This window comes from Anolis sagrei, chromosome 2 (genome assembly GCF_037176765.1).
Source record: "Anolis sagrei isolate rAnoSag1 chromosome 2, rAnoSag1.mat, whole genome shotgun sequence".
NCBI lineage: Eukaryota > Metazoa > Chordata > Lepidosauria > Squamata > Dactyloidae > Anolis > Anolis sagrei.
In genome coordinates this window covers 265,007,676-265,029,635 of record NC_090022.1, presented here as the reverse complement: position 1 = coordinate 265,029,635, position 21,960 = coordinate 265,007,676, and the positions used below count along the sequence as shown (strand labels likewise).

At 39.1% G+C, this 21,960-nt stretch overlaps 1 protein-coding gene across 1 annotated transcript in view; it reads left to right on the top strand.

Annotated features, from left to right (window-relative positions):
• The first annotated feature begins 3,633 nt into the window (after window positions 1–3,633).
• TBCA (tubulin folding cofactor A) overlaps window positions 3,634–21,960 on the top strand; it is a 31,460-nt gene continuing 13,133 nt past the window's right edge. Inside the window, exon 1 of the mRNA XM_060761624.2 lies at window positions 3,634–3,807. Within this exon, the coding sequence (XP_060617607.2) occupies window positions 3,755–3,807 (53 nt within the window). The 5' untranslated portion in view covers window positions 3,634–3,754. The remainder of the gene's footprint in view (window positions 3,808–21,960) is intronic.

Genomic DNA, 21,960 nt, shown 5'->3' with positions numbered 1-21,960 from the left:
AGTGTTTTGATTGTGTATTCCAGCTTGACAGAATGAAGCTGGACTGGATGGTGCTTCTGGACTTTTCCAACTCTAGGATTCTATGGACCAAACTTTAGGGACTCTTATATGGCACCAGTTCCGATGTCAGTCTCGGGGTGGACAGATTTAGGGTCTGTGGTATTTACTTTGTTTGTACTCAAAGCCTCAAGCCCATTAATCAGAACCACATATAGAATGTAGTGTCAGGGATTAAAGAAGTGTGTGTTTATACAAATGGTAATCTACCATTGAAGATGGAAAGTGGCTTCTGTGCCAATCAGCCAGTGTATCCACTCTGCCTTTTAATGGAAGGAGGTATCCAAGGTCCTGAACCTATTATGGTGAGGAAATTAAGCACCTTGGTAAGCCCTTTAAAGCAGGGCTTAGTAGTAGTAAATAAAAACTTTATTTATATTCCGCCCTCTCCCCGAAGGGACTCAGGGTGGCTTCTTAAACTTTTTCAATTTTCCACCCTATTGGCCTGAGAAATTTTAAATGACCCTGGGTATACACACATGTGAAACAGGTATAAAAATAAAATGATTTCTGATAACATGTAAGCATTTGGAAAATGTGTGTGTGTGTGTGTGTGTGTATGGGATGTCCACTTACACAGACAAGCTCCTGCCTCCACAAACAGCTGTAGCTCCCAGTACTCATGGCCCTCCCTTCAATGACATTGCAGGTTATAAAGAGTGCCATGAACATGTACAAGAGCCTTGCCAACGTCCTCCACAAACACCATACTGCCTACTACTCAAGTGAAGGCTTTCACACGGGGACAATTTCATTCTAGATTTTCTGTTTTTCCTCCACCACAGACATCCCAGTGTTTTTAACTCTCTCCATTGGTGTGGAATTTGCATGACCCCACCCACTGCCCTCTCCCTAAACCTTTTCCTGCCCTTTAGTATGGCACACAGCAAACAGAGGAATTAATCAGCAACTGAACATGCTAGATAGGTTTGGGAGAATTCACCATGATTTATACGAGTTGTATGTACTGGGATGTATAGTTCACCTGCAAACTAAGAGCACTCTGAACTCTACCAATGATGGACCTGGAACTAACTTGGCAAACAGAACCCTCATGACCAACAGGGATTTAGAGGAGTTGTAGTGACGGGGGAAAGATGTAAAATACTCCTAAATTTCAAAGTCAAAAAGCAGGAGCCCCCTTCCGGGGGGGGGGGGGGCAGGAAGGACACCACAAAAGTTGGATCTTCAAAACTGCAAAAGCTATGTATTATGTGGCCAAAGCAAGACAGCAAAACGTATATACAATGGAATCAAAAGGTTTGACACCCCTAATATGATTACATTCATATTTATTACTTTCACAGAAAGTTGAAGGCACCGTTTCTTTGGTGTTCAAAAATCAGTCATCTAATTGGTCTTAACTAGCTAATACGAATTCTCATTGGCTCTTCTATCTTTCTAACAGCGGAAGCGTATTAGTGGTACCATTCATGTCTCTGAGCCTGAGCTATGGAGCCACAGGTTGGCTTATCTAGTTGCATGTTACTTCTCTACATGCCTGTGAGAAATTAGGGAGTGAAGGAGTGTGTATTACTAACTTACAGCTTGTCTCCTTGAGCAGCACACAAGAAACAATCACCTTCCTGTGGCGGCTTTTCTCTAAGCATCAGCAGTTTCTGGCAAGCAAGACCTCTTTGCAAATCAGGACATCTGGGACTTGCAGTCATTAGAAAATCACATTTTGAAATCATGTCCCTCTCAGTTCACCTACATCCAGAGAACACTGTGAACCCAAATTCCGATGGATCTGGACCAAACTTAGCACTCATACCTGATATGCCGAAATCTGATTACTGGAGTGGTTTGGGGGGAACTGACCTTCCTTTCTTGGAGTTGTAGTTCGCCCACAACCAGAGAAACTGTGACCTCCACTGGTGATGGACCTGGACCAAACTTGGCACATAGAATCCCCATGAGTAACTCAACCTACTGGAGGGGTTTGAGAGGACTGACTCACCATAGTGGGAGTTTTAGTTTACCCTACAACCAGAGAGTACATTGAACCCCACCGATTAACTATACATCGCAGCAACTGCAACTTCCAAATGTCAAGGTCTATTTTCCCCAAACCCCACTGGTGTTCACATTTGGGCATATTGAGTATTTGTGCCAATGTATTGTCAAAAGCTTTCATGGCCGGAATCACTGGGTTGTTGTAGGTTTTTTCGGGCTATATTTGTGCCAGGTTTGGTCCACATCCATCATTGTTTGAGTCCATGGTGTTTTCTGGATGTAGGTGAACTACAACTCCAAAACTCAAGTCCAATGCCCACCAAACCCTTCCAGTATTTTCAGTTGCTCATGTGAGTTCTGTATGCCAGTTTGGTTCAATTCCATCAGTGGTGGAGTTCAGAATGCACTTTGATTGCAGGTTAACTATAAATCCAAGCAACTAGAGCTCCCAAATGACAAAATCAATCCCCCCTTCAACCCCACCAGTATTCAACTTGGGGCACATGGGGTATTTGTGCCAAATTTGGTCCAGTGAATGAAAATATATTCCGTATATCAGATTTACATTACAGTAGCAAAATTAGTTTTGAAGCAGCAACAAAAATAATTTTACGGTTGGGGGTCACCACATGAGGGCATTAGGAAGGTTGAGAAGTATTTTATTATTTATTATTATTAACCTTTATTTGTACCCTGCTAGCATCTTCCGAAGGACTCAATGCGGCTTACAAAGGCCAAGGCCTCAACACAACAACAACAGACAATAACAATACAATGCAAAGCAAATTAAAAACATAAGCAATAACAAAAACAAAACATTACACTATTACGCAGTAAAACCAGGGCCGGGCCAATGAAGGGTACAGGTTAAAAAAGTGCTGGGTGTGAGAGGTGATATGTTGGGATTCTGGGCAAGTGCATTGTGCAGAATCTTAAACTCTAATAAAGTGCTTCTGGGACATAGTGCTGGAGGTTATCCTATTCCGGAAAGGCACATCGGAATAGCCAGGTCTTCAAGTTCTTCCTAAAGACTGCCAACGTGGGTGCTAGTCTAATGCCTTAGAGGAGGGTGTTCCAAAGTCGGGAGACAACCACAGAGAAGGCCCTGTCCCTCGTCCCCACCAAACGAGCCTGCGACGCAGGTGGAATCGTGAATGGAGGGAGCACGTGAGTTCATATACGGAGATGTGGTCACGCAATAAGTATATGCAATAAGTAAGCAATAAAATAAATAACTGCTATAAGGGAGTTGGTGCATCCGCAGAAAAAGCCAAAAAACCTCCCAACCTAAAATGAAATTTGGTGTGTTTCTGCTTAGCAATCTACACTGACCATATAATGCAGTTTTTTATATGGCAGTGTAGCTGTGGCCACTATCTCAGCCACCCATGTGGAAAACTTTGCGAGAATTTCAGATATCCGGACAAGGGATAGTCAATCTGTATTTCCCACAAACTGTTTAACTACAAGAGGCGCCTCTGGAAAGAGCTACTTGGGACAAACCACTTTCTGCAACCGATTGTCGTCGTCGTCGTCCCCCCCCCCCCCGCGCTCTTCCTTCAGTGGTACGCTCCACGCGCGCTGGGCGGGGTTTCAGAGCGAGAGAGGCGGTTGAAGAGAGCAACGGTAGTTTGTTGTGGCGTCTTCTGCGCATGCGCGGGGAGGTTTCAGTCCTGTGCGTGGCCTACTTGGCGGCGTTGTTGTTGTTTCCTCTTCCGTTGCTGTCTCCTCACCCGGCGCCATGGCAGACCCTCGCGTCAGGCAGATCAAAATCAAAACGGGCGTAGTAAAGCGGTGAGTGTCGGAAGGAGGAAGGTGGGGAAGCTGCCGGGCCTGGGCCGCTCCCTGGAGCCAAGCCTGTCCTGGGAGCCCCAGGGCTGGAGGAGGGGCGTGAGGTGACAGGCCTGTGTTCGCCTCGGACGCGGCCTGTTCTCTTGCTGCCTGGCCATGGTGGCTGTAGTATCCCGTATTCAAAATCCTTGGGACCAAGGCTGCCTCTGTACCAGGCCTGGTCAGACTTGGGCCCTCCATGTGGTTAGGACTTCAACTCCCACAATTCCTAACAGCCTACGCTGTTAGGAATTGTGGGAGTTGAAGTCCCAAACACCTGGAGGGCCCAAGTTTGCAAGGGCCTGCTCTACATTGTGGAATTAATGCAGTTTGACACCACTTTGACTGCCATGGCTTGGGACTCCTGGGAGTTGTACTTTGGTGAGGCACCAGCAGCCTTTGGCAGGGAAGGCTAAAGACCGTGTGGAACTACAACTCTCATGTTTCATATCTTTGAGCCATGACAGTTATAATAATAATAAATAATAATAAAACTTTATTTCTACCCCGCCACCATTTCCCCAAGCGATTCGGAGCGGTTTACATGAGGCCAAACCCAACAACACATGATAAAACAACAAGCAATAGTACAATTCAAAGTGCTGGTGTTAACCTATAAAGCCCTAAACGACTCTGGCCCTGTTTACCTCTCCAAATGTATTCTCCCATATGAACCATCAAGATTATTAAGATCGTCTGGAGAGGCCCTGCTCTCGGTCCCACCGGCCTCGCAAGCACGTCTGGTGGGGATGAGGGACAGGGCCTTCTCGGTGGTGGCCCCTCGACTCTGGAACTCTCTCCCACCAGAGATCAGAACCGCCCCTTCTATCCTGTCATTCAGGAAGCAGGTGAAGACATGGATATGGAGACAGGCATTCGATGAGTGAGCCAACACCCTGAGATATGGATGGAGGATGATGAACATCAATTTTAGTGGGATGACTGACCATTGTATTTATTTAATGTAATTGCTGTTTTAAAGTTTTATTATAATATGAAGTATGATGTTTAATACTGTGATATTATGGTTGGAAACCGGTCTGAGTCCCTCAAGACTTTTAAATAAATAAATAGTAAAAACAACAAGCAATAAGCAAAATAAACAATACAATTAGTATAATGCAGACATGGACAATAACACAGAAGAATTTAAAAACCTATGACTGGGCCAGATGTAATAGTTAAAGCTTTAAAAGTAAATGCTGGACACGAACAAAGGATGTATCTAGTAGGAGGGTTTTAAACCAGGAGTAGAGAGCAACCCAACGGGTAATTAAAGTGCTTTTCAGGGGTTTTTTTTCCAGGGGATTGTTCCTTTATTCAGGGAAGGCACACTGGAACAACAGTTAAAAGTGTTGTCAAACTGCACTCATTCTACAGTATTGATACATCCCAGAATGTTTTTGATTTTGAATCCCACCCCCCATATTTTGGGTTGTGCATATACCTACATAATGAATTATTGGAGATGGGACCCAAGTCTAAACACAAATTTCACTTATGTACAATGTATAACAATAACAACAACTTGATTTTTGTTCCCCACTTCCATCTCCAAAGAGAGGACGGCTTTATATATAGCACAATGTGCCCAAACCACGCATAATAAACACACAATATAATCCAAGATAAAACCAATAACATATTCAGAGTTTAAGCAACAACAACAAACAAAAACAGCTTGATTTTGTATCCTGCCGCCATCTCTCCGAAGGGACTTAGGGCGGCTTACCTGTGGAACAATGTGCCCAAAACAACACATAATAAACACACAATACAATTCAAGATAAAACCAATAACATATAAACCAAAATTTACACTCCAAACAGTGACCAATGACCTATGATGAGAACTGTTGTAAAACATAGCCAACTGCAAGCAGGAGCAGAGAATAGGATAGTGCAAAATTTAGCTAATGAATTAGGGCATGGGGCAAAGTGCAGTGCTGTGGCATTAATTGTGGACCATTGGGACTAGCCATTGTCCAAACATCCAGGTATTCAATTACTTCTGAAAGGGAGGCTGACTAATCTTCCTAGGTAGGGTGCCCCAAAGCCAGGGGTCCACCACTGAGAAGGTCCTCTCCCTCTTCCCCACCAACCACACTTGTGACAGTGTGGGACCATGCAGGAACATAAGGGAGGATGCGGAAATTGTTGGAAATTACAACCATCTTCAAGCCTCCTCTCGTAATTTGTTTGTTTTTAATCCTGTTGCATACTTATTGCATGTATGTTCTGCTATGCAGCTTTATTTCCTTGCTCTGAGAAGTTAGGGGGAGGGAGAAGCGGATAGACCACATGATCTGCTTAGAGACAAGCACAGACGTTTTTAGACTCTGGGACTGCTCAGATCGCAGACTTGCAAACAGTTGCCTGATGTTTATTGTAAGAGATGTTCTGACTGGATGGCATAGAAACTATCTCAAACATATCTGTAACTGACTAATAAGTTGTTTACCTGTGTATGCTGAACAGAAGAAGGTCGTGAGTAAACCAAATTATATTTTTAACCAAAGTCTACTTTATTTTGTCTGCGTAATATAAAACAAGTTATTTTATGGGAGAGTAGATAATATATTTGTACACTGAAAAGCACTTCTGAATAACTGCTATTTTTATGCACTGGCATATTCTCTATTTCCTAATAGATCAGAGACAACAGGTCATTCAGTCTAGCAACTGAAGTCAATTGCCTTGCATAATTACATTTGATTGTATACTACTTGAGAAGATTCTACTCAAACGGGGGGTTTTTTGGCACTTCTCTAACACGTGATTTCTAAAAGGTCATGCTTTTCTAAAATGTATACACATAGCTTAAAGGCAATACACTATGTTTTAATACTTTGGTGCATGAAACAAAGTTTATGTACACAGACTCCTCAAAAAGCAAAGAAGTCAGTATCTCAGCAAACCTATGTGGACAATATTGGATTTTACAGTATTCTGGATAAAGAATGCTCATTCTGTACCTGGCATGTAGTCAAAAGTGTGTGTTACTTTGATCTTTGTCGTCTGGTGGGTCCAGAAGAACACCGGCTTCTTGTTTGTATCCTTACAACAACCCTGTGGTGTGGGCTTCTGCACCTAGATTTTTAGGTGAATGTGCCATTGTGTTCTTGATGTCAGATGGCCTAATAAATTGTGTAGGTGGTACATTCTTCTGCGTATGCCTGATTAAGTGGCATGGCCTCTGGACCAGTGTTGTGACTTCCAAGTACAAAATGTTTTTAAAAAGATGGATCCAGTTTGAAATGGCTGTATCTCCGCAACCACTAACCACCCACAAATGAAACTCTTACCACTTGAAAGGGTGGAGCATAGAGTTTGAAGTGATTACTGAATACTCAGTGCACAAACAGCCCCTAGGCCCAGTCATTCGCAAGGTGGTGACCCCTCAAGTGTAATGCAGTGATTCTCAACCTGTGGGTCCCAGGTGTTTTGGCCTACAACTCCCAGAAATCCCAGCCAGTTTACCTTCTGTTAGGATTTCTGGGAGCTGGAGGCCAAAACATCTGGGGACCCACAGGTTGAGAAACACTGGTGTAATGAGATGTTCTTCCACTTGCAGTTATTTTTTAGGTTTGTTGCTGGTTCAAAATGATTAATAAAACGATAGCTTGATAACTCATTGAATCATTTGTGTCTTTTTGTTTAATTTTATCATTTGCTGTCGTGAAATGCATGCAGTCCCCAATTTACAAACAGGTTCTCCAAGTTTGTTGTTAAGTTGAATTTGTAAGTTCGACCAGGTACATTTTAAGTGTAACTCCAGATCTATCTGTCTGTCTTTGGATAGCATAAGGAAGAGTTAATACCCCTGTGGCATTTGTTTTGCTGTCTGCCCTTGTTCTGAAAATTTCACCTCACTTCCTATCCCTGTGGTAATTGGATTTTGAAAAATTTGGCTTGTTGTTGAAACAAGGATTGATGATAAAGCTTCAGCATTGGTGATAATGCCTTTTCCCCATGATGACTCTTTCGGGAGTGAATTTCCCTTCCTAGGGGTAGATTTATCTCACTTCCTGTTGTCTTAATCCTGTTTGTAACTGTAAGTCATTTGTAAATTGGATGTAACTCAGGGTTTGCCTGTTTACTACTTTGAAAGTTGGCCCATCATTTTTAAACACCCTGTAGCATCTTTAACATGTCTTTCAAAGGGTGAAATTATCAATGGGGCTAGGCATCATATATGGACAAAAAACTTAGTTATCTCAGAGTGATTAATCTGAGTTACAGAAAAGTATTATATCATTATATTTATTTATACCCACTTCCCTCTCTGGATCAATAATCAAAGTGGTTCACTATGTTAAAAAGCAATACAACTAAAAATCTACTAAATCTAAATAAAATTGAATTAAACATACAGTTATTAAAACAAATCAGTTTAAAATACATTAAAACCAATAAGTTAAAATTGATAAAAACCAATCAAAACACTCTACAGCACCATACAGAAAAGAATTGTTTGTGGTTGCTGATGAAAATATGAAAAGTTGACTCAGGAAAACGGACCATAGATATAAACAGCCTAGTATGAAATAATCAATTCCTGATTCTTTTGGTACCATTGCTCTCTTAGGCAATCCTCCGTAGCTTGAGGATGATTGTCTTCCAGATGTGGTGTCTTGGTGGTGGGTCCATAGGTGGCTGTAGAGCCCTAGTCTTGATCCACATGTTCTCCCACAGTGAGGACATCAGTTTCCAGATGGAAGGTGGTCCCGGTCAGGGTTGGCTTAGTGCCTACTTCTTGGTATGTTTCTCCCTTTCACCTTCCATTAGTGCCTCTTTGAATTCTGCAGCACTGCTGGACCTCCAGTTAGAGCACCATACACAGGTGAGCTCAAGGGCCAGGGCTTCCTTGTTCTCAGTGTCTATGCCACAGTTTTTAAGTTTGACTTTAAGCCCATCTTTAAATCTCTTTTCTTGTCCACCAACATTACATTTCCCATTCTTGAGTTTGGAGTAGAGTAACTGCTTTGGGAGATGGTGATCGGGCATTCAGACAATGTGGCCAGTCCAGCGGAGTTGATGGTGGAGGAGCATTGTTTCAGTGCTGATGGTCTTTGCTTCTTCCACCACACTGACATTTGTCCACCTGTCTTCCCAAGAGATTTGCAGGATTTTTCAGAGGCAGTGCTGATGGAATCGTTCCAGGAGTTGCGTATGACGTTTGTAGACAATCCACATTTTGCAGGCGTATAACAGAGTTGGGAGGACACCATTGGTACTATTGCTAGTACTGAAAAGATCACTCCATACAAAGATAGTGTCACAGGCGTGACAATGCCAACCCTTTCATATGGTTTATACCTAACATAGTTATTAGATGTAGCTCCTAAGGGCAATTTATATGAAATATACATTATGTATACACTGCTATTTAATATATGATTGTTTAATTATTTTAAATGTTTAGTATGTATTGTTTTACCTGTATTTTGTTAACACATCGTGAGCTACCTTAAATCCCATATTGTAACAAAAGCGGGGTATAAATTGAAGGAAAAACTCAATATATTATGGCCGATAACACATCTACATAAGTAAGCTAGCTTTATCCTAAGTATAAATAGTAAGAAAATTAATTAAGCTTAGGAAAAACAATATGAATTAATCTTGGTTGTTTATGTGCCCAGGTGAGCTCAGAAGAGGATTGACAAAGGCAATCTAGTTGTGAAGAATAGCAGTCACTGACTGCAACTTCTGTATCAGAAATATGATTCTGTGCTGAGACTTTCATTTAATAACAACACATCTGAAGTATGAGACAACTGAATTCTTGCTCTCATGCTTTTTAGACTTAGATTTTACAGTCTTTCTCCTGAAGACTAGTTGCTGACCTAGTTGTGTAATTACTGTTTCTGAACAAGTGAATGGACAATCTGTTTGCTGTCACGAATTCACAAGTACTTAATGTGCTGCCTCTGCATGTGAAAAGCCATCTGACTTCATCAGATCAACTTGATGCTATTTAAGTAGCTTTGATAATGAGACTATAATTGGCATTCTATTAGGTGTCCTTTTAATTTTAAGAATATCACACAAGATAGAAATTGAGAGCCTTAGAATATAACAAATGCCATTTCAGAAGCCAAGAGCTTCAGTTAACTCTAAATCAAATTCTTAAAAGATTTATTTGATCTTTTGTTAGCAAAGTGGTAGCTTGTGAATTGGCCTCCTGATCTAATAGTGAAAAAGGGAAAATGTGGTAATGTTGTTAACAGGAAAACAGCAATGTTTTCCAATATATCACTGGTCTTAATAGAAGGGTTGCTGATTTGGGTTCCAGCCAGCCTGGAACAGAAGCATTGCATTATTGTTTAAAGTTCATAGGAGACTTTTAGGACTTTTCGAAGATAAACTCTTTTTTTTATTTCCCAAACTTTCTGGCACTTTATCTTATAGCAGGCAATATATATATCACCAGCTCTGAACCCCCCCCCCCCCCAAACTTAATTGCTATTTGTGTGGTGGCTGGGGAGATACAACTGGGCTATGAACAGATGGTCTTAGTCCTTGCCTTCCTATGTAGTGTGGGAAGTACAGATTTATAACCACATGGAGTGCATTGCCTAAGCTTCAATTGGCCTTCCAGAATATTATGGAGGACTCAAACAGATTGATTTCCATCCACCTCCTTCATTCATCTCCGTTTGTTTTCAGTGGACATACTTCATGTTCTGTAACTGCTCGAGGAATTCCCCATATGCATCTTAAGTTCTTCGTAGTAGTTAAAAACAAGCCTAGTGGCTTAAAGCATATCTTAGGTGTGAATACAGGAAAAATGCTACTGAGAACTAGTAGCGCTGGGAACTCATAGAAATGTCTAAAGTAACTTAGCTTTTAGAAAAGTGTATGACCACCCACTTTTCCTTATGAAAGCCATGCTGTTTATGTAGAAACCTTCACATTTGTTAGTAAAGGAACATGATAGACACAAGAACCTTTTTTCCATGTAAATCTGCTAGAATTCTGTAGTTTTTATTTGAGGTTCTCTTCTATTGCCTTGCCATATTATCTAAAAGAAAGTCTTATGGCACCCTTTCTGTGAAATGTTCTACGAGAGAGATTTTTGTTGGCAGCTTTGTTATTTCTGTAATCCAACAAAGATCTTTTTATTTGCCCTGATGGTTCAATCTGTCATGTAAGTCAAGATGGCTATTGTTTTATCTGTTCTGCTGGAGTTTATGGCTTTGTTTCAGTGTCTTGCTTCTGCTCTTTTATTCTTATAATGGTTTTGTTTCATTATTTTATTGCTTGCTGCACTGATAATTTTTTACTGAAAGGTTGAATAAAATATAGAGATAAATCCATACAATGTCCTTCTGATTATATACTCAAACTAGTTTACAGATTACCATAAATACTGACTTGGTCAAAGACTCTTTCTCCTCAGGTTTGTGTCTTTGAATCCTTTGAGCACATAGAAAAGAATATTATGAGCACCAGCATGGGTTTCTGAGCATGTCATATCAGGCTAATTTCAAAAAAGTTAACTGAAAATACTGGGAGTATACTGTACCTTGATTTTAGTATCAAGATCTGATTAGGTCCCCCAAGATATTCTTGCAGACCAATGAGTAAATACAAATCGAGTTATTCTTGACAGATAGTAAGTTGATAGTCTAAACTCACAGATGTCTAATCTCTGGTTACTCATGCTAGATAGAAATGGTAGATGAAACGCCACGGATTTTTGACCTGGGTCTGGTAGATAATAGTTCATTGTCTTTCTAAATAACCTGGATGAATAAAGCCAGGGTGTGCTAATCAAATTTGCAGGTAAAACTAAACAGAAAGTGGTACCTCATACCTCAGAAGACAACCTGAGGAGTAAACATGATCTTAACACTGGGCTAATATTAATAACAGAGATAAATGTAAGGTATACATGTAGGTGCTCAAACCACTACACCATGTTCATTTTAGTAGAGCAGAGGTCCCCAAACTAAAGCTCACAAGACAGATCTAGCCCTCCCAGATAATTTACAAGGCCCTCAACCTTAGACTGAGAGTCACCCTATGTCTGAAACAAAGGCACACAACAATAACAATCCCAATTAACTTGACCATCTCATCAGCCAAAAACAAGCCCACCCTTCCCATTGAAATATTGGTAAATTTATGTTGGTTAAAATTGTTATTCATTTTATAAATTGAATAATAAATTTATTATTAAATTTAATAAAGTATACACATTGCTAGTAGGAAGACTGAGAACACTGAAAGTCATCTCCCCTCCCCATGTATTTTTTCTTTCTTTGTAATTTTATTGTACTGTTATAAACTTAAAATAATAAACTTTAAAGTGAGAAGCAGACGTAAGCAACTCGAAACGAAAATGAATTGACCCGGACTTGGACTTTAATTTGTGTGTTTTTAACAATTGTTTATTTAATGTCTTGTTTTTAATGAATTTGCTGAATGTTTTTATGACTGTGATGACACCGAATGGTGCTTGCTGTGAGGCCATTCTGAGTCCCCCTCGGGGGGGGGGGGGGTGAGGAGGGCGGGGTACAAATGTAGGAAATAAATAAATAAATTATAATCCCCCCTTCCAGTAGTCTGAGGGACCATGAACCAGCCCTCTGCTTAAAAAGTTTGAGGATCCCTGTAGTTGACTGTGTGGTATACAAATAGAATGGTATACAAGTAACAGTATTTGAGCAAGGGGAGCAGTTGTTACTTATCTAGGCTCTCAAACCAGTTCTCTACATCATTTTAAACACTGAATGACACAGAACACTATTTTTGTACAGATGTTCTGCAGTGACAAAGCACAATAGATTTTTTGAAACAAATTTGATCCCAACTATTGTTAGCTATAACTGTATATATAGGAGGTGTTGAAACTTGGAGTTGATATAACAGTGTGATAAAATGTTTAGCTTAAAAATCTAGTTCTTCAGGAATTTTGTATCAAAATATGATTCTGGCCCCTTAAAATATTCTGTTTGCTAAGATAAGAGGTCATGTATAGTCTATAACTTCTGTATTCAGGTTTTGGATGCCCCTGTGTCTTCTTTCTGTACTGCAATTAATACATAACGTCTACTTAAAATAGTTCAGTTTTTGGTGGAATGGGAGCAATGCACAAACTGATTTTTGCTATGTAGCAAGTTTATATTATTTGCCATCTGCCTTATGCAAATTGAGTGTCATGGTACTGTCTTTCAGTAGGCACTTGCAGAATACTTTATACCAGGGGTCCTCAGACTTTTTAAACAGAGGGCCAGGTCACAGTCCCTCAAACTGCTGGAGGGCCGGATTATAATTTGAAAAGAAAAAATGAATGAATTCCTATGCACACTGCACACATTTTATTTGTAGTGCAAAAAAAAAAAACCCCACTTAAAACAATACAATAATTAAAATTAAGAACAATTTTAACAAATATAAACTTATTAGTATTTCAGTGAGAAGTGTGGGCCTGCTTTTGGCTGATCAGATAGGATTATTGTTGTTGTTGTTGTTGTTGTTGTGTGCTTTCAAGTCTTTTCAGACTTGGGTTGACCCTGAGTGAGGACTGGGTAAATGTCCTTGGAGGGCCCTATCCGCCTCCCAGGCCTTAGTTTTAGGACCCCTGCTTTATACAGAAGCTAAAATGTGATTTACAAATTTCTTTGCTAAACTTAATAACCAAGCTTTGTAACTAAGGTACTGGAAAATAACTGCAAATTCAAGTATGGGCAATATAAAGGAGAACAATTCTGAAATGTATCTCTTGGCTATTTCAGAAGTGTAGTGGCACTGAAAACTACTGTGGACACAGTATGTTAGGGGCATGTGAAAATAACACTGACATTTGCCCATAGTTTTCCTCTGATTAACTGAAAGTGACACCAGTAGATTAGAATGAGACTAAAACAATTCACATTGCAATTGTGTTAGTTTAACTTTAACAATCTTTTAACACTCTTGTTTAAATGTAGCTGACATACCATAATTACAAATCTACAAGCCTTGATTATGGAATTTTGCATCATGAACCTATGGGAGAAGTATATTGATTTTTTGGTAAAGCAGCCCTTTTAGAAACCGCCCTTCCAAATCTGTGGAATCTTCCCAAATTTATTCTTTCTTGCGTAGCTCTGACACATTGTCACTGTTTCATAATCAGATAGTCAAATAGCTTGCTGATATATTTTATTATATTGTAGGGTTGGATTTTTTTAAAAAAAACAAAAACAAAACATGTTTCCCATTAAGAAAAAGTAAAACAACTGTAGCTGTTATGTTCCTTCAAGTCATTCCAACTTATGGTAACCCCAAGGTGAACCTAAGGTAACCCTATCATGGGATTCATAGAATCATAGAATCATAGAATCAAAGAGTTGGAAGAGACCTCATGGGCCATCCAGTCCAACTCCCTGCCAAGAAGCAGGAATATTGCATTCAAATCAACCCTGACAAATGGCCATCCAGCCTCTGCTTAAAAGCTTCCAAAGAAGGAGCCTCCACCACACTCCGGGGCAGAGAGTTCCACTGCTGAACGGCTCTCACAGTCAGGAAGTTCTTCCTAATGTTCAGATGGAATCTCCTCTCTTGTAGTTTGAAGCCATTGTTCCGCGCCCTAGTCTCCAAGGAAGCAGAAAACAAGCTTGCTCCCTCCTCCCTGTGGCTTCCTCTCACATATTTATACATGGCTATCATATCTCCTCTCAGCCTTCTCTTCTTCAGGATTCTCTTGTGAAGATTTGTTCAGAGGGCATTTGCCATTATCTTCACCATCCTCTGAGGCTAAGAGAGTGTGACTTGCCCAAGGTGGGTTTCCATGGCTGAATGGGGATCCAAACCTAGTCTCCAGAGTCATAGTTGAACACTTAAACCACCACACCACACTGGTCTTGTAATTATCTGATAATCCAATACAATTTAATAAAATCAATATAGAACGGATTAGGGAAAATACTTGATGCTACCTATATATTCTATTTCATAAAATTTTAATGGCTGTGTCCTCTGCTACCTTTCTGATTGTCCAGTCTGTGTAAGGAAATGGAGGCAGGGTTTGGCAGAGGCAGTTTCCATACTTTGGAATTAAGCCAAGGGTTTTTTTTAATGCTGCTGTACAGTGGTGGACCCTCAGTATCTGCTGGAATTTGGTTTCAGGCGCCCCTGTGAATACCCAGATCTATGGATGCTTTAGTCCTGTTATATGCAATGACATAGCAAAATGGTCTCTCCTATATAAAATGGAAAAAAATCAGGGCTTGCTCTTTGGAATATTTTTTGAATATTTTCAAGCTTCTAATGGCTGTGGAAATTATGGATATGGACCCCCTGGCTGCATTTCTAATATCTATGAAAACATATTTTTTTAACTCAGAACTCAGATTGGTGCCAATATAATCTGGTGTAATTTTTTTGTATGTTGTATTACTGTGTAGGTTTTTTTAAAAACGTATTTTGACCATTCAACATTAAGGTTGCATTGATTCAATGGATCTGCTCTACTTGGAAATAAAAACTGGATATACTGAAAGGCTTGAGAGCAAAACATTTGATTCAGCTCTCTCTAGCCAAGCTTGCTTTCCACCATCTTTTTCTCCCAGTTAACCTATTGAATTCTAGTTTTATTACACTAAATCTAGCTACTAGCTGAAGTTAGTATATACTCATTGAATCAATTGCTGAATGGAACATGAATTCCAATATAAATCCCATTGACTCAATGTACTTCCTTTGATTGGAGCTGCATGTAGCATATTGTAAATAGGCTGTTACTCAAGAAAGTGTGGAGGTCTTGAATTAGATTTTTAAATTTAGATGTTGATAATTTATGTGATATGTATTTTGTGAATTGATTTAATAGATTTCTGTGCACTGTTGGATTTTAAAGTTTGAATATATTTAATCTTTAAATTAGAAAAATGCTAAATACTTGAATGAACAAGGGTTTTTTTTTTTATCGTATCATCAGCCACCAGACATTTGTATTACATTTTTAACAAAACAAACAGACAGACAAAACACAGAATTTGCAAGCTTGGTAGTTGATTAACTGTCATTTGACTAGAAGCTGGCCACTTGGAATGCCTCTGGTGTTGCCGCAAAGAGGTCCTCCTTTGTGCATGTAGCAGGGCTCAGGTTGCATTGCAGCAGGTGGTCTGTAGTTTGCTCTTCTCCACACTCGCATGTCGTGGATTCCACTTTGTAGCCCCATTTCTTAAGATTGGCTCTGCATCTCGTGGTGCCAGAGCACAGTCTGTTCAGCGTCTTCCAAGTCGTCGTTTTCTGTGTGCCCAGGGGGGAGTCTCATTTGGTATCAACCATTGATTGAGGTTCTGGGTTTGAGCCTGCCACTTTTGGACACTCGCTTGCTGGGATGTTCCAGCGAGTTTCTCTGTAGATCTTAGGAAACTATTTCTTGATTTAAGTCATTGACGTGCTGGCTGATACCCAAACAAGGGATAGGCTGGAGATGTCACTGCCTTGGTCCTTTCACTATTGGCTGCTACTTCCCGGCGGATGTCAGGTGGTGCTATACTGGCTAGACAGTGTAATTTCTCCAGTGGTGTAGGGCGCAGACACCCCGTGATAATGCGGCATGTCTCATTAAGAGCCACATCCACTGTTTTAGCGTGGTGAGATGTGTTCCACACTGGGCATGCATACTCAGCAGCAGAGTAGCATAGCGCAAGGGCAGATGTCTTCACTGTGTCTGGTTGTGATCCCCAGGTTGTGCCAGTCAGCTTTCATATGATACTGTTTCATATGATTATTGTTCATTCTACTCCAGAAGCGACCAGAATGAACAAGGTGAAAATTGAACAAATGTTTGTCTCGATCTAGATTTCCCTATACCTTTTTAGACTGCAGATTGATACCTATCCAGTCAATTTATCTGAGTTTCTAACATAATTCTGTTATTTCTCTTCTGGGAATTCTGATTTTGTTTTGGTGGCCTTATAGCCTTACACAAGCAGTTTTTATGCAAGTTATTCTTGTATTTTCCAGAACTGATTTAAGGTTATAATTGTAAACTACCATGTGATCACTATGCTGATACCAGCTTGTACTCTCTTGTTCATGATATAAATGTATTGCTTAGTAGATACTAACTTCTGAGTAGGAATTTATAGGAGTCAGTTTAAAATGTTCCGAATTTATTTAACTCATCAGAAAAAGATTTATATGAGTGAAAGAGAAATATTTTGTAAAATACTAAATAGAAACCGCTTTGATATGTCAGTTGAAATTAGTAAGAAAGGTTTTTCATCACTACCAAAAGAGAATAGAATATTTCAACATCATCTTATGTTTACATCCATGTGATTTAGTTTAGATAATGATATATAAGTAAACAAAGTTACTTTTTGTGACCCTGAAAATGAAGGGAGGAAAAGTATGGTTTTATTGATTTTTATAATGGAACTACCTAGAATTGGAAATTCAATCTATTTGTGGTAAAGTGACACACATTCTGCCTACTTTGGTTAGATATTCCATCTAAGCAGCACTGTGTGCACAAAGTGGACTTCTGTATTGCCAACTGCTAAAGGGGAACGAACCGCTTACAGAGCTCCATCTGCCATAGTTGGCAGTAACTTGTTGTGCACATGAGGTTCTGGATCACAGCCTTTGACTTTGAGATGACTGACTAGATTATGACTGTTAAAGCTTAGTTAATAAAATGCAGTAAATAGAGTAGTGATGTTTTTCCTGTTTTGCAACGTCACATTTTTCAATCAGTTTATGGAGCAAAAAGTCATAATGTGTACTGCTTTCTGAAAACATACTTGCATCACCAACTAAAAATATACTATATGCAGCCTTATATTTGCAAATTTGAAAATGATTGCTTGTTGGAATAAGACATAGTTGCTCTTATTACTATGCAGTAAAGCATTATTCTTGAATAGTTTTTATATAGGTTTATACATGTAGTTTACAGTTGTGTTTTGTGGCTGCATGGATGTAGATAAAACTAAAGACTTCTCTGGTAAGCCACAGCTTCTACATACTCCCATATATTTCTATCCGCTCCCCTCATTTTTAATGTATAATTTTAAGTTGCAATCTGTAGAAATGTTATTTGTTTAACATAAGGCTGCCTAAATGTGAACACTGCTCTATACTAAAAACTGTTTTGAATTTCAGTATGTTAAAATGTTGCTTTTTGTGGACCAGCTGAATACAAAGGTATCACAAACCTCCAATTGCTGTTCCCCAAATTAAAATCAATCATGTAGAGGCTGCCCTAGCTAATACAACATTCAAAATAGTATTGGTCATCCTACTTTTCAAAAATACAATCTCAAATCCTCTTGATGTCAGTGGTCATAAATTTCATGTAGTATTCTAAACACTTGTCCAGCAATTAAATGTGGCATATTTAGACTATATGTATTCTCAAAAATAATATTTAGCTTCAGTTACAGGATACAAGATGTATTTAAAAGGTAAAACTGAAAAAATACTGTAGTTGTCACTGATTACATACTTAAAATACTGCTTGCAAGCAACTAGAAACACAAAACATGCAACAAAAAGCCAAAGTGCATCAGCAGTATCTGTAGGAGTGTAAATCAGTTGAAGATATCATGATAATTTGTACTCTTGTAAAGGCATATGCAATTCTGGTTTCTTTTGTTTTGCTTGTGTTCATTCAGTTCCACTGTTCCTTTTGAGGAATTTTGTATGCTGATGTGGATGATTTTTGTGAGTGCTCAGATCAGTTTTGTGAGCCATGAGCCCGTTGTGAACTGTATATGATTGGATGGGAATAGGCAAGATTTGTTATAAGTCTTCAAATTGAATCTGACTTAATGGTGATCCATTCATCCGTAGGGTTTTCTTGGCAGGATCTATTCAGGGAGAACTTTGCCATTCCCTTCCTGTTAGGTTGAAAGAATATAACTCATTCATGATCACCTAGCTCAGTGGAGAATTAAAAACTTGGTATCCCAGAGCCCTAGCTCAACACTTAAACCATTATGACACAGTGGTTCATACTATGATTTTGGAAAACCTAACTTTTCCAAAAACATTTCTATATAATAATATAGAAATATAATAATAATATTACATCCAGGATAATACTGGAAGTAGTAATGAAGCCCAGGTGTATGCCTCTTGTGTTTTAAAATATTCTGGGAATTTCATTAAATATAAATATTTTAATTAGGTGTAACATGGGTCGCTGAGAAGGGTAGTAATTGTGAAGTTGCTGCTATTCAATATCTACAGGTTTATATTTCCCTGGACATGTTTTTTAAGCAATTTCATTCAGTTCAAGCTTGCAAATAGCCCCTTGACTGCTCTACAGTACTAATTAACGAACGTGCTCAAGTTTAGGCTGTTTGTGGTAGCTACTGAAACTTTAATGCCACCAGGACTTTGCTTCATTCCTTTAGTGCATCCCCATGTTGTTCAATGGGGCCTTTTGTTGTTGTGTTGTTTCCAGCTTGTGGTGACTTTAAGGCAGGCATCCCCAAACTAAGGTCCACAGGCTGGATGCAGTCCTCCAAGGTCATTTACCTGGCCCCTGCCCTAAACGTTAGACTTAGAGTCACCATAAGTTTCAAATGACTTGAAGACCCGCAATAACAAAAATTGTAATTAACTTGACTCTCATTAGCCAAAAGCAGGCCCGCATTTCCCATCTAAAAGAAATGTAATTAAATGCACAGCTAATAATAAAAAATTAGCAATACTCATAAAAAAAACTTTGAAAGAAAAATGACAAAGGAAAAGAGGAAGATATGTGAATTGTATATTTTCTATAATAGCCAAAATACAGAGAACCATCACTTAGCAATGCAAGATTTAGGTTTTCTGATGTTACTGAGATATGTGACCTATCAATTTAATTAGTTGCTGAAGTACAAGAATGTGTGGGATAAGAATATTGAGACTTTCAAAACATGCCTTGCTTAGTTTTATAATCTAGATTTGTTAAATGGCTATGCCAAACAAATGGTGTTTTCTGGCTATCCAAGTGATACTGCAGGCAGCTATTTGACTCATGGAATTTGAAGAGAATATAAGAATCCTCCAGTCCAAACTCCTGTCAATCATGACATATTCAGCTACTTTAGTCTGACTGTTCTTATCATTCATAGTATATACTGTGTTCAAAGTATACTACTTTGCCTTGGGGGTATTTATGACACTAAATACTTTCACCAAGAATATATTTTTTTCTTGAATTTTATTGGATCAGAATACCAGATAGCAGACTGTTTTGTTTTAGTGTCATCCAATATTCCATTAAGTCAATAATGTTGTTATGCCAATGGCAAATTGTGACATTATTGAATCACATGGTCATACAAAAGCAGTGGCAGGAATGAGAATCTATTCCTTCTCAATTTTGCAAATCGTGTTGATATTTCTCTTTCAAGCAGAGAGTGTAGGATTCAGAAATAAGAAGCAAAGTATGTAATATGTTGTATGTTAAAATATGTGTGCCCTGCCTTTTTTGTGAAAATATTGTACTGAGTTATACAAAATGATAGCAGTCAAAAATAAAAACAGAATTATGACCCTACAGCGTGAAGTGAGGAAAAGGAAAAACAACCTTGCCAAAAACACATTGCAGTAAGAGCCTTATCACCTAGCACTGGAACCCCAGCAGTGAGGTAATCCATAATTTAGGTTCCATGATCTAGAAAGCGAAGTCCTTTATACTTATCTCTGTCTCTAGAATTGATTTTAGTTCTCATTATCTTGGAATGTATACCTTGTGGCTAGCACTTGTCCTCCAAACCAGAATGAGGAACACATTTTAAAACATGTTTTGTTTTTGTTTTTAAATTTAGTTTCTCCAGAACAAATACATTCTAGAAATTGCCAATGGTTGTTTGTCTGTGTCAGTATCAAGACAAAAACTGGTTGGCTGGTGTAGAGATGTATTTATTATAAAGTGTTATTTATAATGTGTTTAAACTGTATTTATAATGTTTATTATAAAGTGTTGTCTATAATGTGTTTGAATCTGTATTTAGGGATTACATTTGTTGCCAGGGCCTAGCTGAGAGAGATAGGTTGCCATGGTGACGAGACAAGGCAGCAGAGGAGGTGGGCGGAGCTAAAGGAGTAAAAGGTTTGAAAGTGGCAGTTAAGCTCCAGTCCGGTGGAGGAGACCCGGAGAAGAGCAGAGCCAGTTAAGGGCTCTGGGAAATAGCAGAGTCAAGAAAGGACTCTGGGGAAAGTAGTTTAGTCCGGTGGAAGAGACCCGGGGAAGAGGATAGCCAGTTAGGGCTCTGTTGTGAAGCTGTGAGAATTCAGTAGTTCCTAGAATTTGTGAATATTTCTTCAGCAAGAGAGCTGAAGGTGTTACCTTGTTAGATTGCTTAGGTTAAAAGAATCTAACAGAGGGGGTCTTCAGGATTGCCAGTAAGGAAAGACTGGTGATCAGTGGTTTGTTCCGAGTATAGGGCAAACAGTGTGGACATTCACAATAGGGAACTCTGAAGTAGTATAAGCACTTCACTAAGAAGAAGTTTGTAGAATTGTATCATCAGAAGCATGTATCTCAAACCAGCCATTTTGTAACATCAAGCCTTGTGCCAAGTTCAAATTCTCAAAACTGCAACAATTACATTCTGTTAACAATAAAACTTGTTCTCTTTATATTTCAAACCTGCCTCCTCGATTGCTGTCATGCTTGGTGCATTCCACACTACCAAAGTCACCTCACAACACAACTAAAGATAAACAGAGACCTAAACCAGCGTCTCTAAACATATTGGTGGCAGCTTAATTGATATCTAAAAGAAGGTTCCTCACAGAATATTAGTGGCTATAAAGAAGATTAATACTTCCTCACATAATTTTGGTGGCATCTAGTGAGATTAGCGCTGCTTCTTTACATTTTTGGTTGAAAAGCGGTGAGATTAGTGCTTCTTTACAGCTGGTATTAAACAGGGAGGTGTAAGAAGAAATAATGCAGTTTACTTCATTGGCTAAAAACCTTTGGTGGCTCAGTTATAGGGAAAAATATAGTGAAATAATGTGGTCTGATAAATTGTGTCATGATTGAAGACATGTGTTGTAGACTGTGAGTCATTTCACTAGTTCTAGCAAGCAAATTCAGAATATTTTTATATAATTTAAAATGCATATCAAAAGAATTGTTTGGAAAAGCCAAAGTTAACTCGGG